The sequence below is a fragment of the Rosa chinensis genome, chromosome 5 (genome assembly GCF_002994745.2).
Source record: "Rosa chinensis cultivar Old Blush chromosome 5, RchiOBHm-V2, whole genome shotgun sequence".
Taxonomy (NCBI): Eukaryota; Viridiplantae; Streptophyta; class Magnoliopsida; order Rosales; family Rosaceae; genus Rosa; species Rosa chinensis.
The window spans coordinates 1,493,153-1,519,262 of record NC_037092.1 but is presented as its reverse complement, the minus strand read 5'-3'; the positions used below and the strand labels follow the sequence as shown (position 1 = coordinate 1,519,262).

Here is a 26,110-nt window from a genome sequence, read left to right as displayed (position 1 = left end):
AAAGGAATGATTGACAAACTCACCCCCATTATCGGACTGAAAGACCTTAACATGAGCATCATATTGAGTACGAACAAGCTTATGGAATATTCTAAAAGCAGAGAAAACAAAATCTTTGGACTTAAGTAAAACCACCCAAGATAATCGAGTAAAGTTGTCAATGAATAACACAAAATATCGCATTCCAGAAAGGGTAGAATGTTTAGAAGGACCCCATACATCTGAATGAATTAACTCAAAAGGCATAGTACTAGAATGAAAACTCAAGGATAACTAGACCTATGACTCTTAGCCAAAGCACAAGTTTCACAATGTAGGCTAGACTCACTAACTCCCAGAAACAATGAAGGCATGGACTTCTTCATAACTCCAAAAGATGGATGACTCAAACGCCTGTGCCACAACCATAGATCACTCAATCTGTTAGAATTCAATGTCAAGGTTGTTCCTGTGCTTGTGTTGGCTCTGCGTACATGCAATCCAAGTGAAACAGTTTCCTCCTCAGGTCTCCCTTGCCCATGATCACCCTAGTACACAGATTCTAAAAAATGGAGTAGCTCATGCCAAAATGGATTCTACCTCTCGTGGTCGCCCTCCCCTACCTGGCCATTTCAGTAAGGTTGCCCAAATGATGTAGGAGGGACTTTGTGTCTAGACGACTATACTTGGGCCGCACGTCCTCTTGATTTACCGCTTGGAATTGAATTTGAAATCAATGATATATATAACAAATGAAAATATTGTGATTCACTAAGGTATATTGGATTAAACATAGTCTTGAAAAGGGTAGCTGTTTCAGTCCCATTGCACATCGAGAATCCCTGTTCCCGTACCTAAGTGTTGAAAATAATTGTAAAGAAAAGGAAGAAAAACAATTTTTTTTTGTAAGTATTTTCGTAAAAAAAAAAAAAAAAAAAAAAAAAAAAAAAAAAAGGCCTAATGTCTTCGTGTTGGGCCCAACCTTCATTGTAAACTTCCCCTGAAATATAGTGAATGGACAAAGGCCAAATTTTTCTTTAGTGGGCCTTCATTTCAAAGCAGACTCCAAAATCACTAAGTATGGGGGACTAAAATCCATAAATATTTCTTTCTTTTCTTTTTATGCCGTACACAATTTTCTTTTCTTTTCATTTTTCACGGCTTTCACATATTTTTTTTTTTTTTTTTAAATCTCATGAAGGATATCAACTACTTGCACAGATGGACCCAAGCCATAGGTTCAACTCTTGCAACTCATCTCCACATCAAGGGCTGTCCCATCTTAAGGATCAAGAAGGTCTTATCAATGGTTGTAATGGGGCTAAGGCTCAAAGGGGCTTATCTAGGGGGGTCCCACGACGGGCACAATTGGGGACACAAGTTCATTTGGCAATGGTGGTAATTCCTAGGGTGCCTCTATCCTTTCCAGAATCAGGGCCATGTATTGATATACGTCTCAACAAGCACAAGAGCGAATTCTAGCATTCTCTAGTCCATCAAACTTAATCTATGGCAAGTAGTTAATCAAGATGAAAGAATAGTGAGATCATCAAAACATCGCCAAGAAAATAAGAATATATTTTTCATTTCACTCCAAGAAAAAGGGACATGGCTCAATTATCTCACAGGGGCTTTATGAATCAAAACTCATCTTATAACATGCTCATATTCTGTACCAAAGTTTCGAAATCCATATCCACTACAAGGCACATATTTTTCATATATCTCAATTAACCAAAGAATACCGTGTTTAAATCATCTCAATTTTGTGATCCTCTTTTAGTCATGATTTCAGAGATATAGAATCATCCTAGACAGTTGAAAGGGCATCCTAAGACTCAAAAACAAAAGCAACGAAAATTTTTAAATTTTTGACATTTTTCAAATTTTTTTTTTGTATTTTTCAATATATATGACTCAAAACAAAAGTGTAAATCCCTTCCCCCACACTTAAATATTGCATTGTCCTCAATGTAATCAAGAATAAGCATGCAATGAAACACTTAAGCATATAGGGTAGAGAATTACGAAAATGACTACCAAAATAAAGAAAAATTGGAGAAGTAAAAGGGAGAGATAAAACAAATCTGCGTTGATGACTCCTCCACAGCTACTTCTGAATTGGGTTGCCTCCCAAGCAGCGCTTAATGTTTATAGTCTTTCAGCCTAGACTTGTACCTCCATTTAATCCTCAGGGTTTGGAACGTTTTGGAGGGGTACAACCTCCACTTCATGTTCCACAAATGCCTCATAGTAAGGCTTCAAGCGATGGCCATTCACTTTGAACTCGTTACCTGTTTGTTCACTCTTTATCTGCACAGCTCCATGAGAAAACACATTAGTGATAACAAAAGGCCCAATCCAACGAGAACGAAGTTTACCTGGGAAGAGTTTGAGACGAGAATGGAAGAGAAGAACTTTTTGGCCCACAACAAAAGTCTTCCTTCGAATCATTTTATCATGGAATGCCTTAGTCTTATCCTTGTAAATCTTAGCACTTTCGAAGGCATCATTCCTAATCTCCTCTAACTCTTGCAATTGCAACTTCCTATGAAGCCCAGCTTCATCAATATCCATGTTGAACTGCTTCACAGCCCACCAAGCTCTATGCTCCAACTCCACAGGTAAATGGCAAGGTTTGCCATAGACTATTTGATATGGGGACATACCTATGGGAGTTTTGTATGCAGTTCTGTAGGCCCACAAAGCGTCCTCTAGACGCAAGGACCAATCTTTCCTATTAGGGTTCACAGTCTTCTCCAATATCCCCTTGATCTGACGATTAGAGACCTCCGCCTGCCCACTAGTTTGGGTGTGATAAGGTGTAGAAACCTTATGTGTCACATCATATCTCTTCAAGAGGGCCTCAATCGTCCTATTGCAAAAATGGGATCCACCATCACTAATGAGAACTCTAGGCATTCCAAACCTGCTAAAGATGTTAGACTTGATAAAATCTGCAACAACCTTAGAGTCATTAGTTCTAGTGGCCTTTGCTTCCACCCATTTGGAAACATAGTCCACTGCAAGTAAGACATATATAAACCCAAAAGATGATGGGAAAGGTCCCATGAAATCTATACCCCAGACATCAAAGATTTCAACAGTTATGATATTAGTCAAGGGCATTTGATCTCTAGGACCTAGGTTTCCTGTTCTTTGGCACTTATCACAAGTTAAACAATAGGCATGTGCATCCCTAAACAATGTTGGCCAATAGAACCCAGACTCTAACACTTTTAATGCAGTTTTCTTTGACCCAAAGTGACCCCCACATGCTTTAGAGTGGCAAAACGAAAGTATAGCATTATGTTCATGTTCAGGCACACATCTTCTAATCAATTGATCAGAACAATATTTCCATAGATAAGGTTCATCCCAAACATATTGCTTGACAGTTTTCTTAAGCCTATCTCTATGAGCACGTGACATGGTATCAGGAATCTTTCTAGACACAATATAGTTCACAATATCTGCATACCATGGTTCACTTACCTGAAGTCCAAAGAGTTGCTCATCTGGAAATGTCTCCACCAGAGGGAGATGATCTTCTGCATGCACCAAGCGACTCAAGTGGTCAGCGACCACGTTTTCACTACCCTTCTTGTCCTTGATTTCCACGTCAAATTCTTGCAAGAGTAGGATCCATCTGATGAGCCTTGGTTTCGCCTCCTTCTTGGTCATCAAGTATTTCAAGGCTGCATGGTCAGTAAAGATAGTAACTTTGGTACCAAGTAAGTAAGAGCGAAACTTCTCAAGGGCAAAGACAACTGCAAGGAGCTCTTTCTCTGTGGTTGAATAGTTCATTTGTGCATCATTGAGAGTTCTTGAGGCGTAGTAGATGGCATAGGGTAGCTTGTCCTTCCTTTGCCGCAAAACAGCTCCAACTGCATAGTCAGAGGCATCACACATCAACTCAAAGGGCAAGGACCAGTCTGGAGGTAACATGATAGGGGCAGATGTCAACAACTCCTTAAGCTTGTCAAAAGCTTCTTGACACTCCTTGTCAAAGTGAAATGGCACATCCTTCTGGAGTAGTTGACATAAAGGTCTCGAAATCTTGGAGAAGTCCTTGATGAACCTCCTGTAAAAACCTGCATGGCCAAGGAAAGAACGAATCTCTCTCACAGAAGTGGGAGAGGGTAAGTGACGCACAATATCAACCTTGGCTTTATCAACCTCTATACCCCTAGCAGAGACAATATGTCCTAGAACTATTCCTTGCTTAACCATAAAATGACATTTTTCCCAATTAAGTACAAGGTTAGTTTCCATGCAACGTTTCAAAATTATCTCCAGATTATTAAGACAATCATCAAAATTCTTTCCAAAAACTGAAAAGTCATCCCTGAATACCTCTATGATTTTCTCAATATAATCTGAAAAGATACTTACCATACACCTCTGAAAGGTACCTGGAGCGTTGCAAAGTCCGAAGGGCATACGTCTATAGGCAAACGTTCCAAAGGGGCAAGTGAAGGTTGTCTTCTCTTGATCTTCATTTGCAATTGCAATCTGGTTGTAACCAGAGTATCCATCCAGGAAGCAGTAGTAGTCATGTCCAGCTAGGCGTTCAAGCATCTGATCAATGAATGGCAGAGGAAAGTGGTCTTTCCTTGTAGTTGCGTTGAGCCTCCTATAGTCAATGCAAACTCTGTGGCCTGTGACTGTCCTTTGAGGCACCAGTTCGTTATCAGCATTCTTCACCACAGTGATCCCAGATTTCTTGGGCACGACCTGAACTGGAGAGACCCACTTGGAGTCTGAAATGGGGTAGATTACCCCACAATCAAGGAGTTTGATAACCTCCTTCTTCACTACTTCCATCATTGGAGGGTTGAGACGACGTTGAGCCTCTCTAGTGGGTTTAGACCCCTCCTCTAGAAGTATCCTATGGACGCAAGTTGTAGGGTTGATTCCCTTGATATCTGCCAATGTCCATCCTATGGCGGTCTTGTGTTGCTTTAGCATTTCCACCAACTTCTCTTCTTGTGGAATCGTCAGTGCAGAGGACACAATCACTGGTAAGGTCTCCTTGTCCCCTAAGTAGACATACTTCAAATGGTCTGGAAGAGGTTTTAGCCCAAGTTCTGGGGCCTGGACCACTGAAGGTAAAGTCTTGTTAGCAGATAACTGAATGGACAAAGGAGAGATAGACTTACCTATATAGGGTGATGCCTCAAGGAAGGAGACGTTTTCAATGATTTTCTCCTCACAAGTGTCTTTCAACTTGTCCTCTGAGATGATGATTCCTTCCTTGGTATAGCCTACCCCACTCTCAAGTGTAGTGACTAAGGTATCCTCATGCATAATATCAAACATTTTCTGCGCAAGTTCATCCAAAATATCAGTAGAAAAACAATCATGAACCTCTAGGGGATACCTCATGGCTTCAAAGATGTTAAAGCCAATAATGTCACCATCGAACTCCATTGTGAGAGAGCCTGCATACACATCAATCTTCGTCCTAGCTGTCCTTAAGAAAGGACGTCCCAAAAGCAATGGAGTGGAACTCACAGGGGAATCCTCCATTTCTAACACATAAAAATCAGCTGGGAAGATAAGATGGTTAACCTGTACAAGCACATCCTCCAACAAACCTCTAGGGTATGCATTGGATCTGTCAGCCAACTGAATGATAACATTGTCAGACTTAAGTTCCCCTAGACCTAGGGTTTCATAAACAGAATAGGGCATAACATTAACAGATGCACCTAGGTCTAGCATGGCATTCTTAAATCTAGAATTACCAATAGTACACGGAATAGTAAAACTTCCAGGATCCTTACACTTTGGAGGAATTTTCCTCTAAATCAATGCAGAGACATTCTCACTTACCTTTACCACCTCCTTTTCACGGTTTACTCTCCTAGTAGTGCAAAGCTCTTTGAGGAACTTGGCATACTTAGGGACTTGCTTGATGGCCTCTAGGAGGGGTAAGTTTACTTGCACCTTCTTGAAAGTTTCCAAGATAGCTTGGTCACTTTCATCCTTCTTAGATTGGGCGAACCTGCGTGGGAAGGGCATGCAAGAAGAAGAAGGGTTAGCAACAACCGAATTTGATAAGTTAGAATTACTACCTTGAATTTCCGGTTTTGCCTTTAATGGTGAGGACGCCTTGGTCTCTTCCTTGGACGTTGCAGGGTCCTTCTCAATACCCAACTTGGTGGGTTCTTGGTCTTCCTCAATCTCTATGCTCACTTGAGCCTTCTTGGGTTGCTTCGGTTGATCCACAAATGGTCTTCCACTCCTTGTAGTCACAACTGATGCATTCTCCACATTAGGGTTAGGTATTGTATTACTAGGGAGCTTGCCAGTTTCGTGGATCTTGCTCATGAAATCCACAACTTGACCCATTTGCTTCTTGAGCTCTGCAATGTCCTTGGTGTGGGTCTGTTGTCCTTGAATCAAAGCCTGTGTAGAGTTTGTCAAGGCTTGGGTAGAACTAGTCAAGGCTTCCAACGTTTTGTCATAGTGAGACATTGAAGGTCCTGAGTTCTGTTGAGGAGGAGGCATGTAAGGCCTTCGAAAAGATGATCCTTGGAATGAAGGCCCTTGTGGACGTTGGAAATTCCCTCCAAGAGGATTCTGAACGTTATCATTGTTGGTCCACTTGAAGTTGGGATGGTCCCTCCATCCTGGGTTGTAAGTATTGGAGTAAGGGTCATGTCTTGGACGTTGAGGTCCTCCTTGATATCCTCCAATAGCATTCGCAGATTCCCATCCTCCATTTTCATTAAGTTGGGGGCACTGATCTGTAACATGCCCTTGCATAGAGCATACCCCACAAGCTATTGTTGCACTTGGTCCCTTGGAACTTACCACTTGGTTCATGAGGAGGGTAAGCTTATTTAGTTGATCTTCAATGGCAGTATTCTTGCTCATCTCATGCACCCTACGAGTAGAGTGTCCTACCCCCTCATATTGTTGAGAGTTTAGGGCACGATTAGCTATAAGTTCCTTCCCAACCGCAGGTGACTTATCCACAAAAGCTCCTCCAGCTGCAGCATCAAGCATTTGCCTTTCCAAGGGTAAGAGTCCTTCGTAGAAACATGTAAGTAGGGTCTCATCCTTCATCTGATGTTGAGGACACTATGCAAGTAGGGAGTTGAACCTCTCATAGTAGGCAGCATAGGACTCATCATGGGCTTGCTCTATTCCACTAAGCTTCTTCCTAAGTGTGATGACCTTTGAAGCTGGGAAGTATTTCTCCAAGAAGGCCTTTCTCATTGTTTCCCATGATGTGATACGTCCTGCAGGAAGTTCATATAGCCAATCCTTGGCTCTATCAGCTAGAGAGAATGGAAATGCTCTCATCTTAAGAAGGTTTTCATCTGCCCCTTGTGGTTGCATGTTTGCACAAACAGATTGGAATTCTCGTACGTGCTTATTAGCATCCTCCATATTAAGTCCATGGAAGATAGGGAGCTTGTGCAACAGTCCACTCTTAAGCTCAAACTCTGCTTGTCTTCCAGCTGCAGGGGCAGGGTATACTATGCCTGTAGGAGGTCCTCCTTCAACAGTTGCGGTGGAGAGTTCCCTAATAGATGCCATTCTCTCTTCCTCGACTTCTTCGTGTGGAGGTGAAGGTGGTGTAGAGTTGGACGAAACCACAGGTGAAGGTGAACGTGAAGGAGGAGATGGACTCGGTGTAGGTGATGTAGACTCCTCAGAAAAGTAAGTCCGCTTCCCTTGCTCGTTGAATGTGTACTCTTTGTATGTTGAAGGGGAAGGGCTTGTGTACTCAAGAAGTGAAGGATTCTTCAAACGAGCGAGCCTCGCTTCAATTTCCTTTATTGTGGAGGGTCTAAAAGGCTCGGTCATTCATAGGGATCCTGAACATCATCAAAATTCAAAGAAGTTAGCAAAGTATAAAGTGAGTTAATTACAAATTAGTGATTTATACATCAACTTTACTATTCACGAGTCACTATTCACAAGTTCCTATTCACGAATTTACTATTTATGATTTATACAAGTATAAATAGAGTATAAATTACAAACTATCCACAATCTTTTCACAAATAAACCACGTAAGAAGTTTATACAAGTATAAAATGTACAAAACAACACAATTTACAAGTGGAGGTTATGTTCAAGTGTCTTATTATCTTTACAAAATAAAGTTAATATCTCAATTGATTACAAGTTGTAAGTCGAGCCCAATAGAAACCACTACTATTGGTGAGATACGATTTAGGGATAGTCGCCTAGACATAAGTCACTTTCCTTTGTTTCAGAAGGCTAGATGGCCAGATTAAGAAGTAAGTGAGAGGGATGACTCATTTTGGTGACACTACGGAGGCTACTCCCTCATTGAGGTTTAGGCCCCTATTGGCTACTCCCACATTGTGGTTTACGCACAGTCTATAGTATCTCTGAGATCCAATTTGAACCCATCACCCAGGGTCTCAACCTAGACACCACCTATATGCCCCTTACTCAGCTTGAAAAGAACTCATGTGTTAGACAGTTCTCTAAATGTTAATAAAAGCCGCCCTCAACTTCAAAAGACCTTAGAAAGGCACTAATGAAGGGTTAAGGCCAATATTAACAAAAGGGCCCTTATCTACTCATACGATTTTACACACTTATAACAATTAAGGACTTAACAATATTTACAATTAATTCTTTTCTTTTGTTTACAGAGCACTTATTTTGTGACCCAAACTGGGATACAGACAAAAGATGATGAGACAATGAGGGTACATAAAGCACATCATGCAATACAATGGATGGTGTAACCTGAACAGACTCAATTCCTAAGACAGGAAAAGACACACCATTCGCATTAGAGACATGGGATATAGAAGGAGATGACATAGACATAAAAAGGGACTTATTATAGGTCATATGGTCAGACGCACCAGAATCAATTATCCATGTATCACTACCAGTAAAGTCAGAAACATGTAAAGCAACACCAATTTTACCTCGAGTTAAGGAAACATTACCCTTTGAGGGAACTTGCCCTGCAATGCTGTAGAAGTTAGGTTCTGGCACCAATTGGACTGCTACTTTGCTTCTTTGACCACCACCACGTCCTCCAGATCCTCCAGTATTATTGCCTCCCCTCCAACCAGAAACTTTCGCTGCTTGGGACATTGATTCTTGAAATGGCCAACTTCCTTACAATAGTTACAAATCAATTGGTTATAATTTTGATTCTGCTGATATCCCTTATTCTGTGGTTGATACTGGCTCTGAGGTGGATCTAGGGTAGAATTCCTAGTCTGAGGTTGAGGTGGAGGTGTAGCATGGATTGCTAAACCAGAAATTTCAGTATGAAGGTTCTGAGCGGCAGCCTTATTACCTTCATCTCTTCGGATATAGGCAAAAGCTTGTTCCAATGTAGGTGGAGTTGCAAGACGCAATAACTCATTCTTTACCCCTTCAAAGTGAGGATCCAAGCCAGCAAGAAAAATATGGACACGCATCTTATCCTGCTCAATCCGATAGGAATTAATATCAGCTTCACAAGTCATAGGATTAGGGTTTCGCTGATCAAGCTCCTGCCAAATTGTCTTCAAATTTGCATAAAAGGTTGCAACAGGCTGTCCACTCTGAGTTATTTTGAAAGCTTTGACATTCAATTCATGAACACGAGCAAAGTCACTCCCATCATAATATGTAGCAGCAACAGAATCCCAAATTGCTTTGGGAGAATCATAGTTAACAAATAATCTCATTACCTCCGGAGTCATAGCTTTGAGAAGAATTCCCATCACATTAGTATTTGCCGTATCCCATTCATCAGCTTTTGGTCCTGCAGCAGGTCTTGCTGCACTACCGGGTAACATAACTCCACTTTCCAATCCCCTGAATATGAATCTTCATGAGTCTCTGCCATAACTGATAATTGGTATCATTGAGTTTGACACCAAAACTTGAGTTATCTGTGACATTCTGAATAGTTACGACTTCACAAGCCACAAAACTCATCTCTCCAGACTCCTGGGATCCTCTACTTTTCCAGTCAGTGATCTTCAAGTCCACCATCTTCTTTCTTCCAGATGGACAGCGACTAATTCCCAAAAGGACAAGAACCAGCAATATCGAACCAATCGAACCAAAAGAACCAGCAAACAAACCCAAAAAACAAGAGACAAAAGAACAAAAGCGAACTAATTTTCTCGCAGCGGAAACCGAATCGCACAACCGAGTCCAAATGGATCTCGGCTCTGATACCAAGTCAAGAAGAAAAAAGGAACAAGAGATTTGTGATTTTCTGATATATTTTACCTTCTCCAAAAATGGAGTATATATACAAGATACATCAAGACCTATTAGAAAACTAATTACAACAGAATAGGATAATAATACACAATATTGACAATCCTAACACGCCAACATTGAATAATTTGGATCTTCGAGACGAGTTGCAATCCCTTCAAATGAACTTAGAAAAAGCCTCCAATGTTGAAAACCTAAAACCCCAACCGACAGATCAGGAGCCCCAATCCACAAATTAAGCCCAAAGCTAGCATGCAGTTCCATTATTTTCGCGGGAAAGGGAACTACTAGGAAACAATTTCATTCATTCACGTCTAATCCTTTTCGATCATCTTCGAATTCCGATTCTAACTGACGCTCAATTTATATACTTATCCGTCAAGGAAGTACATCTTTATAATTAATTAATTATATACACGACTAATTCTTCGTGTAATAGTGAACCCTAACATACATTCCCTCTCTCGTCCTTGAAGCGTTGTTGCAATATTAACTAATTCATTGACTCCATCGATCCTTTAACGAGAAACCCTAACATACATATATTTTCTTATTATGGAGCCTTCAGTTTTCATAGTGATAATGAACGATCTGTGGCTGCTTTCTCTCCTATTTTCATCTCTGATGCGGGTGCGGTTGTGCATAAAAACCCGGTCGAAAAAGGTGGTGGTTGGTAACGACGCCAGACTTCTCTTCTCGTCGGACTTTATATTTTTATATACGGCATCTTTCAAGCTCATATTTGACACTGCTCTTCTTGATATACTTCTCATGGGTAAACTTTTCTTAGCTAAGAATGAAACTTTTTACGATTTTAAGTTAACGTACTAGCTAGACAAACTCTCAGTTTTCTTTTTAATTTTTGAAGTTTAGATTACACTAGCATACTCTAAGGGATACATAGCGCAAACACCTGGTTCTTATTAATTGTTCCTTGTACTGTGTGAATAACAACTTCGATTTTAGGGTTTCTAGCAAAACTTCGATGTTAGGTTGTAGTTGTTCAAAGGTTTTTGAACTAATTAAATAGGTAGACTATGGATTTTGATTAATTGTGAAAGCTAAACGTACTCATGGCTTAAGTGAGTTAAAACTGTACTTTTTTGTTTTATTTCATGTTGATTAATTGATCTATTGAATATGGTACGTTTTCAGTTTACTTCCACAAGAATGGTATCAACTAATTCTTTCCGTAGTATTACAATTCCAAACAATTTTTGAACTATTATAAATGGATGCATAATGTTCAAAAATAGGTTAAAAGTAATTGTTTTATCACTTTATGACTCAATTATCTTAATCTTGGTATCTATAATAACAACAGCTTTGATTGAGAAACTATACATTGTTGATTCAGAAAAAGATTTGGAAAGCTACTAAAGAAAGTTGCTAGTATTCTTCTTGTATATGATATTACTTAGACTCATTGATTTTGTGTTGCCCACTTGCAGTGCTATTCTGTATCTTTGTTTCGAAGATGGAAGAACTGTATATCTATATTAAACAACTTCGTAATCAGTTGCAGTCACTGGAAAGAAGAGCCAAAAATCTAAAGGAACTATGTGGAGAATTGGCTCTTGATAATGATCGTTTACTTGAGGAAAACCCAATTTTAAGGAATCAGTTGCAGTCATTGGAAAGAAGAGCCAAAAATCTAAAGGAACTATCTGAAGAATTGGCTCTCGATAAAGATCGTTTACTTCAGGAAAACAACCAGTTGGGATCTGAAGTTGGGACAATGACAGAACAAGTTAATGCTGCAGAAACCAATGCTACTATGGTTAAGAAAGTAACCTTGATATTGACTATGATCGTTCTTGACTATGATCGTTTACTGAAGGAGAACAAAAATTTGAAAAACCAATTGGATTGGGAGATGGTCACATCTGCAGATACAGATTAGGGATACAATTATTGAAGAAATTTACCTTTGATATTGGGTGACAATTGCACCTTCTGAGATTTAGTGTTTCACTTATTTTTTTTCTTTTTCTATATATCATAGTTTCTAACTTATGCCAGCTACATGTGAATGTTTTTTTCTTCAAGTACTAGGTATTTTCTTGAAACATTTGGTATGTTTTGTTCATAATTAAATTGCTTTTGAATCTGTACTAGTCACCTTCTTGTTATGGTAAATTGTTTGGACAAAATTATCACTCAATGATATTAAACATGGATGGACACTAATGGCCGTCGTGATTATCGTGAGAACCGTTCCGAGGCTCGGAACTCTTATAATAGTGGTTGAAATTCCTAGCTCCGGTGGTGGTAGAAATCGCTGTCATCAAAATCGGTCCCAGAATCACTCACAAGCGCCTTCCTTTCAACAGCAAAATTTGTATCCACAGCAGCAGCCTGTTTGGGGACTACGGCCCACTTGTCCACAAGGCCTTTTAGGCCCAGCCCAGCACCTCAATGGTGCTCTAACTACCATTCAAATCAACATGGGCAGGCTCAATGCCCCACATTGGTAGCCAGACACCGGCGCCACACATCAGACGACCTCTATGCCTCTTTACAATTATCAACCTAATGTTTATATGGGTAATGGACTCAATGCCAATTTCCCATATGGTAACCTTCCCCTTTCTTTGGGCAACTCTCACTTTTCTCTACTCAATACTTTTTGCAGTCCTTAGATTCACAAAAATCTTCTATCTCTCTGTTGCTCGCTTCACTAAAGATAATCATGTCTTCTTTCTTTTTGCTCCTAACTTTTATTAAATCTATTGCTTACGTATCGGCCATTTTGTTTCGGGGCCCATGTAAAGATGATCTCTATCTGTTTCACTTGTCCAACATTTCCTCCACCACTGTCCCTCATGCCTTAGCCACTGTCCACTCATCTCTCTTGCACAACCGCTTAGTCATCCTTCGTTGTCTATTTTAGGTCGTTTAGGTTCTTCGACGGGTTCAAAGATTTCCTTTAATTCCTTTTGTAATGAATTTGTGCTTAGCAAATCTCATCAATTTGGTTTAGTTAGTATCAGAGCGGGTTATCCCATGTATGCATGTCTTACGAACAATGGGTTCCACGTCATCCAATATAAGTTGTCCATGTATATGGATTGAAAATTCACCACAATGTGTGGGAGCATGTTGACATTATAGATCCCACATGGAAAAATAAGGACATTGCCTACTTGGGTCACTCTAGCTGTTATCAATTAGCTTACAACTTCAAATACAATTACAAATATATCATTTTATATTTCTTTTTCATAGCAGCTAGAAAGGCGTCTTACCAAAATTGTACGTATACTTTCCGTAACGAGTATCGAAATGGATTCGAATAACGACCTCTCAAATTGAACAATTTGATCATAAATTCTCAAACAGAAGTCTCTGACAAAAGGCAAGCCAGCCCCATATATGTGAAACTCTGTAAAAACAGGGGAGATTAGGGTTGGGAATAAAAGGGTTTTCGGTGCCTGTCCGGGGGCCGCCCTCTCACTGACGTCAGCTTCCAGTCTCGTCGGTATATGATGGGTGTGGCCGGATGGGATGGTGTTTGGTTGGCGAAAGTTGGTGGTCCGGTTTTATGGCTGCAGTATCTGGTTTTCTCTTTCTCTCAAACCGGTTCAATGGTGGAGCGGGGCTGCAGTGCAGATGCGCAGGGGCTCGACGCCGGTGGGGGACGGCATTGTCGACCTGAGTTCCAAGACTTGGAGTCAACCACAAAGTCGTATGTTGCTCGGTGGTCGGCTGTAACGAAATTGTTGGAGCAGCGTGGTTTGGTGTTCTCGTTGGGCATACAAGCAGCTGGTTTCGAGATAGCCAACCTTGCAGGTTTCTGACTTCATATGGCGGTTTCCGGGATGCTGGAGTTGAATATGAGGGACAGGAAAACGGTTCGCGGCAATCTATTACTTTTCTTTGTTAGGTTTTTAACGTTTGGTTTTTGGTTAGGTCTAATAAGTCCTTTATCATTTGAGTGAGGGTTTGTCTGTCTTGGTTTCATGGTTGTGCCATTGTTATGGTGTCATATCCAGGGACTAGTTGTTTTAATGTCGATGTTTTCTTGTTGTCAATGTAATGGGGAGATGCCCCTACTCATATACTGGCGGTTTTGGTATATGGAGTTGGAAGGGGATAGTCTCTTCTTGAGGTGGGCACTAAGGATGTATCGGGACTCCTGGGATAGGTTCATCGTCTGTAGCCCGGAAGAAATGGTGATTGTGGTTATAGTTGAGCCCATATCGACTCATGGTATCTGTAACCGCTGGTTGTAATCTTTTGAATTAATGAATTTTCTGTTCTTCTCAAAAAAAAAATGGCAAGCCAGCCCAAATCGAGAGAGGCCCAAAGCTAGCAGCAGGCTCAGTCAGCACTCCATTCTTTTCGCGGGGAAGGGGAAAGAGTAATACGTGTGTTTCTTTTCCATAATTATATTCCTTTCCCGACCTTTAACCTAGCACCGATCTGCTTTCTGAAGCTTTCAACTTCCACACCCAAAGAATAATAATAATGAGTGATCTGCTGCTTTCTTCTCTCATATTCTTAACTCTCATTGTAACGGTGAGAATATTGTCCAAGACCCCCTCCAAGTTTGTGAAGAATCAGGCCAGAATGGTCTTCTTGGTGCAATTTGTTAGGATCATGGACAAGGCTAGGGCTAGGAACTACGTTTTTGATTTACTTCTCATAGGTAATGTTCTATTCAATTGGTTTACTTTGAGTTCTGTAGTTCGTACGTTTTCTTTAATTTTCTTACAGGGATTTTGATTTGTGATTGTCTCCATGCATGATTTTTTAGGGTGTACTAGCTGTTGTTTCATCGTCCTTTTTTTCCCTTTTCTTTTTTCTTGTGATATTTGATTAAAGAGTACATGCTTGGATTGTTCTGGAAAATTATGGACGATAAAATTCTACCTTTGAAGGTGAAGCTACCTATAGAGGTTTGTTCAGTTGTTTAATTAATATATACTATGGATTCTCATTTTTCGAAACTGGAGTAGGCCGGTTAGGAATTGGAGGAGTTCTTACCTAGGTTCATGGTTCATAGATCGGTTAAATTTTATTTTTAGTTTGTATCTGATAGTACTTTGCTATCTGATTTGTTCTTTTTTATAGCACGTACTGATTTGCTAACCCATTTGAGTTGTCCAACTTGCAGGGTTTTTCCTAGTCCTTTTTCATATGACACAAAGACTATACCGGTATATCAAAATCCTTAAACAAGAGTACTTTCTTTTTCTTGAGAAAAAAGACATCCAATTGCAGTTGTGGCACTCAAGACTCAAACAGCTTGAGTATGAAGTCAAGATTGAAACCAAAGACCTTAATGCTGCAGAAGACAACATTCTTTCTCTAAAGAAACAATTTGTAGAGTTTTGTCTCGAGTATGATCGGGTACTTGCAGAAAACTACACTTTAAGGAACCGGTTGCAGTCATCGGATATGAGACTACAGCTTGAAAATGAGTACGAGAGAAGGACAAAAGACGCTGTTAATGCTGCAGAAGCGGAAAGGATTGCTCGAAGTGAAGGTTTTCTTCTCGAATGTAATCGTTTAATTAAGGAAAACAAAATGTTAAGAAATCAAGTGATGTCCTTGAACTGGAGATTGTCACATTTAGCTAGCAAGAGGAAATCATGTAATTCTTTGTCTTAACTAATGGAATTGAAAATATAACATGTCCCTTTCCTTTAGGCTAACATTATTATTATTATTTTTTTTTTGACTTTGTTAAGGGGAACCAAAAGGCTTCTTAGGCCCAAGATAAATCTCTTCGGCGCATATGAAATGTTCCAACTATGCTTTCCAGCACAGTACCTCGCCACTTTGGCAGCGGGGTTCTAACCTAGGTTGGGGAGCACACCCAACTAGGCAAGAACCACTATGCCACTTGCAGTGGTTTTTAGACTAACATTATGAAATATACTATCATTTTACCTGGTAACCATATAAACTTCAGAAAAATTGTATTGGAAAAGAAAAAAGAAATCCACAAAGTAGAAAAGGAGAGTAAAGTGGATCTCGAGAGTCTCGAGCGCAATTTATTATTATTATGATTTTATTGATTTTTAACTCTGAAAAATCATTAAAAAAACAAATAGATCGAAATTCTTGCATTTCTATGAATTCTAGACATCATGCTCCACCAATAATAAAATTATGGCACCGAAAAATTTCAAGAAAAAATGCTAGACATCGTTTGGCACATTTTGAAGTGTCCTTGGGGCACAACTAATTAACATCCCGAAACATCTCATACCTTATCAACATTTTTTTTCTTAAATTTCTCTTGCATCATAAGTCCATCATTGGTAAAACATGATTTTTAAAAGCTTCTTGACGGAACACTAAAATCTCAACTCATTTTTAATTAGGTTTTCCAAAGTTTCAAATTTCGGAAATCATAAATAAAAATCAGGTCAGGTTTTTTGAGTCCCGTCACTCCAAAAATTATTTAAAATCATATATAAGTTGGGATTGAAAAAATAAGAACATGCGATTTTAGCTGAAAGAACGCGTGTCGCATTTTGGGTGAGAAATAATGGTTGTAGACTTTATTTTTCTTTTGACACAGTTTCGGGCTCTGTTCTAATGGGTTTGTGACATCATTTTAGGATTTCACTCAACTCACTTGCATGCGTGTGTCCATTGGCCTCACTTGCATTGACATGTCCCTTAGCCTTGCATACTAGGTATAACTTTCATATTTTAAGCTATATTAATCTGTATCGTTAGTTGCTTATGGTTAATTAATTTATTTATCTTTAATATAAAGAGTGTGAGTGTGTGGGTTTTTGGTGTTTATTGCTCCTTATTAACATGTGCTCCTTATTAAGATGTGGAAGTGATATATAAGACATGATAAGGGCATCTCCAACAGACTAGCTATTTCAACAAAAAGTTATAAATTTGACTAATTTGAGATAGTTTAGAACTCCAGCAGAATAGGTATATGAAAGTCAAATTTGGCTTTTGCTAAAATCTCTAGCTAAATTTAGCTAGGGAGGAGAGAGAAAATAACAAAAAGCTAAACACTCCACGTTCAATTTTTTTAGTTTAGCTAACTCTGCTGGAGGAAAAGCTTTTACTGTTAGAGATGCTCTACTATACAATTTTCGGATTTAGCTATTTTGATTGCTTTGCCTATTAATTAACTAGGGCCTTAAACAGATCGACAACATTACGTATGTCATGCACAAAAAACCAAAATTCCTCATTATCAAAGTTTTGGTTTATACAGAACACATTTTTGCTACATTTGGAATTTGAGGCCTTCAAAGGCCAATACTTCCTATCCCTACAACTAAAACTACCATTACAAGTGCCCAAACCCAACCCATTACTACTAGCACTAGAATTTGTATTTGTTGCCTCATCTTCATGATCTTGATTGGCATCTTCTGGCAATATATTAACCTCCTTGTTGCTTCTCACTGTCACCCAATCTCCATCACAAGCCCAATTGAGCATTCCACCGACTAACGACGTCGTATCGGCATTCCTTTCACTCAACCTTCTAATTCTTTCCCTAGCTGAATTTGAACAGGTACTTTGTTCCCATTCCATATCATCAAACTCCTCCAAGTCCCACAAACCATGATCCAACACAGTTGTGGGACTATTCCAACAATAGGATTCCTCTTCCTCGAGAAGAAAAGAATGCTTGAGCAGCTCACTAGCTGACCACCTCTCCAATGGGTCTCTCTTCAAACACTTGCTCACAAATTCCCTACCTTGCTTTGACATAGAGTTTGGAATCTCGGGCACATCACCCGAAAACCCGATCCGGTACAAACCCGATACCGGGTCCGAAACATTAGGCCACGGGACTTGCCCCGTAGCCATCTCGATAATTGTACATCCTAGGGCCCACACATCGGCCGGGAACCCTTGTTGCTCTCCACGCGCTGCCTCGGGTGCCAAGTAAAGAGGGGTGCCACTAATGGTAGCGGAGCCATGATCACCATTTACGCGTCGAGCACAACCCAAATCCGCCAACTTCGCGCCCTCTTCCGTCACCAAAATATTGTGACCCTTAATGTCACAATGTACAATTCCATTAGCATGTAGGTACTGCATCCCCAATAGTATCTGCCTCGTGTAGGATCTCATCGTGGACTCGCTTAACGACCCGCTTTGCCTTCGAACTTCATCGGAAAGCGTGCCGCCCGGTGCGTACTCTAGGCAGAGATTGTAGAGAACGCCGCCGTTTTCGGTGGAGATGTTGCAGCCCTTGTACGACACTATTTGAGCGCAGCTCAAAGTGGACAGAAGCTCTTGCTCCACCTGAAGGGAGTGAGAATGTGAGAGACTTGCTGATTTCACCGCGAAAACCTCCCCTGAATCACAAGACCTGGCTATAGAGACGGTGGCCGAGGAGCCAACGCCGATTGTACGGCCTCTGGTCCAGTTCATTTTTCTCTGAAGATTTGGTTGATGATGATTTTGAAGTTGAAGGGAAGAATGGACTGTTTTGTTTGGTGGAAGGTGAATATATATAGAGGTGTAGGGCATGGTTGGCTTTAGCTCCTTTTGAAAAACCTTTCGGCCTTTTACCAATGGACGGCCGCCGTCGTCTTTCTATCTCTCGTATGAGGATTCCACGTGGCGAGAGGAAACGGAACTGGTAAAAACTCACTTTGGCCGGCGGTTACTTAATTTAGGTGGGAATTGGAAAGACATGATTAAGTTAATTGGATGGATTATGCTGTCCACGTGATGGCATGTGGTGGAGTATGTTGCGGTGTTCATGAGCTTGGGATTAAGTATACAAAGTCTACTTACCTTTGTCCTTACTCGATCAACAATGAGGTAATAAGCATGAACTGTACATAGTTGGTACAAGTGTACAACTGTACAAGCTAGTAGATACAATGGATTGGATTACCTTCATGGGATATTCTGATTCCGATCCATTTATATTAGGTTTAATTGTAGATCGATTGACTTCAAATATTAGCGACTCTTCGGTCTTTCAATAGTCTAAGTTCACCCACTAGCATTATTGAAGTTCATTAGTGTTTATAGTCTCCATTTTCTTCTTCTTCTTCTTCTTCTTCTTCTTTTTTACTACCATGCTGTCCAATACGCATTTAGGGCTAGACTTGAGATGAGCATGCAGCATACGTGAGCTAACCAGTTGTGATTTAGTTTAAAACTACTTCTATTTTTTGAAATTAATTAATTAATGATTTGTTTTATCTACACATAATTATGGTGTAGTATAAGATTTAGATATTTTCAGATAGTTAAATGATTTCTTATTTTATTATGCTCAATAACCAATAATGGAGAACTATAAAACAGTTATAATAAGTTTATTTGCTAATTATTCTCTATTGTTAGATTTACATTCATCAATTAATTATCGAAACAGAATTCACAAAAAGTTAACAAGATACACAACGGAAGATTAAAAACTCCAAATTTGCCAAAGTATTTTATCTTTTTTTCTACATGCATGAACATTAGCTTGCCAAGAGATGACTTCTTTATAGGGTTTTATACACCTAATTAAGCAAAGCAAGAAGAGAAAAGGGAATAAGATAAGCAAAGGGTTGGATAACAACCCACTCCTAAAAGGCCAAAAAGTTTGTCTCTATAGTGATTAGTGAGTTGGGAATCTGTTGTAAGAGCCGCCAAAAGCCACCAAACCAATCCAACTCACATTCTCAAGCTTATCTCCCACCAACCAATCTTGTTTGGTCGTTACAGTAAGTGAGTTGGATATGCAGTTACCCTAGTTTGCTTTGGACGGTTGGCTCTCCAAGCTAGCTGTGAGCTTTGGACTTACGTCTGCACTTTGTATAATATATAGCTTCATTTTCCTTCTGCTGTGTCCCCTGTAATAAGCAAAGTAGCCAATGATTCAAGACCCTTTCCTCACATGCCACCTACCTTATTCCTTGCCTTTCTCACCTCTTCATCCAAGTTATCATGTACGTGACAGCTTTCGGCAAAGCTTTTCGGACCCGCATGCATCACGTTCTTTTTCTTCTTCTTCATGCTAACAACAAACTACTGTTTCTCCTAACTTTGTTTGACAGAGGTAGGCAAAGATATATGCGCATGCGACTAATGTGACCGAATTTAGTTCTGTTGGAAAGAAGATTTTGGCTGCAAAACTCGTGATGCTTAGCAATCGATGATTTGGCACCGACTCTTAATATTTCCATGCCAACTCTGATTTAGCGGACTTTACTAAAGCTATTGAGTTGGCTTGAAATATTTGTGATTAGAAACACCATATGTCAGAGTGGAGGCGATAATGGTTATTAAAACTATTGAGTTTGGCTTGGAATTAATATATTATATACAATTAGAGGTGGACTACGCTCCCGTTTTAACTCATCATATTCTGCTTCATGTTTTTTGGTCCGAATTCTGCTTCATGTCAACAGCTAGCAAAGCGTTTCCTAGCTTGGATGACAGACCTAAGCAAAGCTATGACATTAATGTGACCAAAATTGGGTTGCAAGACTAATCATGTTTGATTATCGATCATATGGGACCTTAGAGTAGTAAATCTTGAAATGAAGGTGGGTGAGCTAGCCTAACTAACACTATGGAGGTCATGAATTTAAATTTCATTGACATTAGGGCACTGGCGGAACCACGTTAGAGGTTGTTTGAGCTATAGCCCAACCCAAATTTATTTGTATGTTTTATATAGTATATGTACTTTCCTTTACACGGAGTTGCAGTTGGTTCAGTTGGCCAAGTTCTTGTATGTATAACCTTTCTATGACAAGCTCGATCCCCCACTTGTCCAATTTTTTGTGTTTTCTGCCTCTTTTTCTGGTTTTCTATTTTCTCACTTTCTTCTCCATTTCTTCTTTGCTTACAATATTTTATTCTCTTGTTTCAATTGTTCTTTCCCCTATTTTTTTTCTCCCTTCCTTCTTCTTGGTTACTATTTTCTTTCATTGCTTTGTAAATTTTCTATAAATGTTTATGTATAGAATTTTTATAAATTCCTTATTTAATTCTTAGTGTCTTAAAATTTTTAGAAACATTATCGATAAAAAAAATAAAAAATCTTATAAGCAACCTTAGATTAGCTCACTCCACTTTTGTATCATGATTCTGCCACTACATCAGGGTGGGGAGTTACATTGTTGTCTATAATTAAAAAAAAAAATCCTGAAATGAAATGAAAACTTATTAACAGCTCAAGCAATTACATTTTAACTTCCAAGAGGTATTTTGGTGATGCCAGGGTGGGGTGCTTTTCCATCTAATCTTGATATAGCTCAGCAAAAGTCACGGGGAATATATTATTTAGTTCGTTTAGATCTGTGATTAGAAACCTATATGATCGCTATGGTGAGCTCAATTTGCTTTGCCGTCCACATTTTTTATTTCGGCAATTTCGAGTTTCGGCAAATTTCGAGTTGAGTAGGATAATTGTTCTCATCTCCTAAATTTCGAGTTGATGTGTTTTCTAAGACAACAACCGGATCGTAAATACTTTGGTGAAACATTGGTTTGAGATCGTTTCATTTCCAGTCTCATGACTGTTGTTGGGAAGCTCGTGTTTGCTTTTGTATTGCTTCTTAGTCTAGTTTGTAACGTTTAAAGGAATCGGGGTTGGGCACCTAGTCTCAGAAAACAAAAACAAACAAAAAATACTCGGAAGCCTAACATTGGATATAAGGTTGCTAACGGTTTATTTACAGCGAGGACAACACCACCCCAAACTTCCAAGTTTTAACTACTGGCTCCATTACAGAGAGGCACAATTCCAGGCACACAGCAAGTAAATAAAGATGAACATCAGCTATTAAAAGGGTCCCAATGTATTTTGTTTATGCAGCCTTTGCAAATCCAACTCTCATATTACCATAATCAAAGACAGTGTGGTAGCGACCCATGAAGACGTCTCCCAGGATCCTGCATCACATTAGATCAGTAAATTGAAATTCAAACTGATAACGTTTCACCGTCAATAAAAACATGGCAAACAATACATCCGAGACAGAATTAAGTATCAAATAATGTGGTTATACCAGAGAGGTCCCCGGGGAGGAGGAATGTCCATACTAGTGAAGCCACTTATGCACTGGGCTTGTGGACCCTCGCCCACCTTGAGTACATACTGCTCAGACATAGAAAGAGAGCATAGCAATGTCATGAAAATGTACAGCAAATTGTTGTTCAGAAAACAGTGGACTCTTAACACATTCTTTTCTTCAAAATTTGTCTTAAGAGAGATAGCTCATCCTTTGTATTAAATCTGAGGGAACTAGGAAACATACATGAAAGAAGATTGAAGGGAAATTCAAACACACAGCTAAAAACAAGTTGAAATGCTGTCATACCTCCTCTGGGGTGAGCGGAAAAACTTTACCACCAATGGTGAAGGAAATGGTAGGCATGGAAGAAAGATGTTGGCAGTCAACAGCCGATTGTCCATTTGGGCTTGGCATTTGATCACAAAGCTGCAGAAGTATAACGCCGTTGAATCAGTAAACCAAGAGAAAGAATGCCGATAAGAACTGTTGAATCAAACACCGCCACACTACTTTTACCTCATTAACATAGTTCAAAATATAATCCTGGGTCTGATTCTGCTTAAGCTGGTTTTGCATCCAGACAACTGCCATCTCACAAACAGAGCATGAAGCATCATGAAGAACTCCAGAAGATTTTCCACGGTTCTTATCCACCACACTCTCAATGCCCATACTATACATGCACAATTGCCAACCAATAAGTTTATTGCGTAAGCCAGTAACCTATTGCATAATGACAAGAGTGACAGACACACATACTTTTCTCCCTAATAGAAGAAAAAATATATAAAGAATTTGATAAAGCCGGAAAAGAAAATACAAGCCAAGATCAGCAAGTTTAAATCCTGACCTAACACTACGACTCCCATCAAAGGTGCACACTCCAATTTGGGAGCAGATCTTCTTTGGTTGAGCCTGTTGGAGAAATTATGCAAGCCAGAGTGAATATGATTCTCTCCATTCCATGATTTAACAGACATCTATCTGAAAGATAGTTTTACCTCAGCCAAGAGAAGCTCCATAATGGTTTGACCATACTGTTGAACAACAGCCTTGCATTCCTGGCTAACAACCCCATTGGCTCCAATGGCTTTATTTATCAATGTAACCACTGTCTGCAATATCATATAAGAAGTGGAGAAAGAGAGTAACGACAGCATATCATTAATAATGTAATGGCAAACTATGCCAAAATTGCACTTTTTATCTGCAGTGACAGAAAAAAATAAGTAAATTCTTATTTTCAAGGTTTATGATGATAAAGAGGGTTAGGACTTAATTATTCGATTACAAAATCAAAACCACTTGATTCTCATTTTCTGCTTCTATAAGAATATTCAGCCTCAGAAGTTAAAACGTGAACTGGAACCACCTTATTAAAGAAGCCCTGGATAAATTATATTCTCAGAAGATAAATCGAACAAAAACTAACTAACAGCAGAGCAAACTAACTGGAAGTGCATACCGTTGGACCAGCCAAAAGAGAAGTTCCAGAATCTGCAATTGCATGACAACCACCAGCACAATATCCTGCACAGCAGTATGCTCAAATCAGAACCAAAAGAGAAAATTCTGAATGAAATTCTTATCTCCTCCCTTTCTCCTGGGAGGAAAACACAATTGCAGCTCTTTTGACTCGATAAGTTATTTTAGTAGGCATCAAGAGAGTACATACCAGTTGGTTTATCACCAATAAGAACATCACCCATGTCGAACTATCATAAAGAGATATGAGTAAGCAAAGTGGACAACAAAAAGAGAAGCATATGCTGAAAGAAAAAAAAAATTATCTCACACACAAAATTTTATATACAATTGTTTCAAATACCAACCTGCCAATAGCCTTTCTGTGTTACAGGAACATATGTGTGCTTTCCCTTGAAGTGATGGGGATCAACTCCCCCAAACACAAGTTCACCACCTTCTTGTGCTGCTGCATTGCGGTTCATCCAAAAAGAAAACACTGGTTCCTTGATAAGCCCTTGCTTAATCATGTTGTACCTAAAAGACAGTCAGCATTCAATATCCCATCTCAAACACTTAATATTGAATTATTCATTTATGGAAAAGATAATCAAAGACACAGGAGCATACCACACTGGGACAGCATTTCCAACTGAAATCTCTTGAAATCCGAGGCCTAATAGCCCATCAAACTTGGCAGCCAAAAATGTTAGACCAGGCTCACTAGTTGCTTCAATAAATTCCTGATAACCATCAAGAGGAACACGTCTGATTAAATGATGTAACTGGACTCCAGCCAGGAGAGGGAAGGGGTGGGGGTAGTGTGTTCAGAAATATGATTACCTGGTCTTTCACAACGAGGTCCCCAACTTTAACATTGTCATTACTAAAGAAACCTGAAATAGCTCCAGTACCATACTGGATGGAAGCAGATTTCCCTGCACAGTACCAGGCAATGAATCAGTGTACATTTAACACAAAAAGTTTCAGAATACATCCGCACCAAAAATAAAATAAAAAGTTCAGTCAACATGATAATTACACTACCACAGCCACCGTAAGGTTTACCACTGTGTTGAACCGCTCATGTTAGAAACCTAAAGTCTCTAAAAACTTTCAAATGAAAATTTGTGACTCTTTCCTCAACTAGTCAGGATCATTATACGTACAGGACTAAAGTTGTTCCAAACCAAAGTCGAGAGTAATTAAATAACGCTACGACATGATAAAACAAACATTCAGAAACAATTATGGATGAGCACAAAAACAAACCATTCTTCTTGTATGTACTCGATTGGCTCGACTTGTACTTGGCATGGAAGTAGCACGCAACCTGCATTGCAAAAGCAAAACCATCAAGCCTTTCACATATCCAAAAAGCTTCGTTTCATTACATGTACAGCAATATAAATGTAACTCACCGAGAAATAACACTTGTTCGACGGAACCCACAGATTAGAGCTGCCAGTGTCGAAAATCACAGTGAACGGCTGAGGGGGAGTGCCAATACCGATCTCACCATAGTACTGAGCATCCAAGTAGTTCTTTAATTTGACAATATCAATATCCTCCCCCTCAGCGTCTCCCAGATTAGAAGGGAAACCATACTTCCTAATCGAACCCCTCAACTCCTCTCCATTCCTGTATTCAACCGCTGCAGCAAGCCGCTCATTCGCATCCAACTTCACCTTTTTCAGTCCAATCCTAAACAACCCATCACTGGCTGGGGCTGCAGAGGACACCAGAGACAACAACAAGCTCGAAACGAACAGAGACAACACAACCCCTTGGAAGCTGGTTCCCATAATTACCTATAATTCCACGTTCATCAAAACCAATATAAACAACTAATTCCGAAATGCGAAAATATATATACATGACTTTGTCTCTACACAAAGGTTATAACTCCAGCTCAGTTAATGGAATCAAACAGCATTTTTTTTCCTCTTGATGTCTTCTAATCCTATCGAAGAAACAGATATAAATTTTACACCATATTTTAATAGGTATCGAAATACTAACTACACACCTTGATAAAGTTTTCAAGTCAATTAAAACAGAAGCATAATAACTAAAATGAATAAAACTAAACCCAATACAAACCATTGCATACTACAATATTAAGCAAAATTTTCAGAGGAAGAGAAAGCAAGATACCAGTTTTCTATTATGGCGAAGATGAAAGTTGGTGAGAGGTGAAGAAACGCGATTGACTTATAAAGCGAAGAAGGAGAAGAAACAAGACCAAGTGGGGCCCCGCTTTCGTCTTGCGTGTATTTTGTTACAAGCACGGAGGTCTCGTTGTGGGTTCACGAAATCAACGGTGCTTAACGGCTCAAAGGGGATATCGGACGGTGGATTTTGTCTCGGGTTGTTGCGTTCCCCCAGATAAAACGACGCGGGAATTTAGCGTTTTGGTTGGGGGGGGGGGGGGTTACAGCGGAATGCTTGCGTGTCAT

At 39.6% G+C, this 26,110-nt stretch overlaps 4 protein-coding genes across 4 annotated transcripts; 2 read left to right on the top strand and 2 right to left on the bottom strand.

Annotated features, from left to right (window-relative positions):
- Positions 1-11,689: 11,689 nt before the first annotated feature.
- On the top strand, positions 11,690-12,115 carry LOC112201433. Its single transcript, XM_024342310.1, has one exon. The coding sequence runs from the start codon at positions 11,690-11,692 to the stop codon at positions 12,113-12,115; it is 426 nt and encodes a 141-aa protein (XP_024198078.1).
- Positions 12,116-14,633: 2,518 nt separating this feature from the next.
- LOC112202665 lies at positions 14,634-15,844 on the top strand. The gene is made up of 2 exons (XM_024343667.2): positions 14,634-14,863; positions 15,332-15,844. The coding sequence occupies exons 1-2, from the start codon at positions 14,683-14,685 to the stop codon at positions 15,826-15,828; spliced, it is 678 nt and encodes a 225-aa protein (XP_024199435.1). The 5' UTR covers positions 14,634-14,682; the 3' UTR covers positions 15,829-15,844.
- Positions 15,845-17,304: 1,460 nt separating this feature from the next.
- LOC112165981 (mitogen-activated protein kinase kinase kinase 18) lies at positions 17,305-18,665 on the bottom strand. Its single transcript, XM_024302721.2, has one exon. It carries the CDS (start codon positions 18,586-18,588, stop codon positions 17,320-17,322), a length of 1,269 nt encoding a protein of 422 aa, XP_024158489.2. The 5' UTR covers positions 18,589-18,665; the 3' UTR covers positions 17,305-17,319.
- Positions 18,666-21,792: 3,127 nt separating this feature from the next.
- LOC112165703 (aspartic proteinase) lies at positions 21,793-25,900 on the bottom strand. The gene is made up of 14 exons (XM_024302313.2): positions 25,809-25,900; positions 25,073-25,462; positions 24,924-24,984; positions 24,495-24,589; positions 24,282-24,394; positions 24,020-24,188; positions 23,863-23,902; positions 23,653-23,717; positions 23,189-23,302; positions 23,038-23,102; positions 22,704-22,860; positions 22,494-22,613; positions 22,182-22,270; positions 21,793-22,065 (listed from the first exon to the last, which is right to left on the bottom strand). Exons 2-14 carry the CDS (start codon positions 25,454-25,456, stop codon positions 21,981-21,983), a joined length of 1,557 nt encoding a protein of 518 aa, XP_024158081.1. The 5' UTR covers positions 25,457-25,462; positions 25,809-25,900; the 3' UTR covers positions 21,793-21,980.
- Positions 25,901-26,110: the final 210 nt, after the last annotated feature.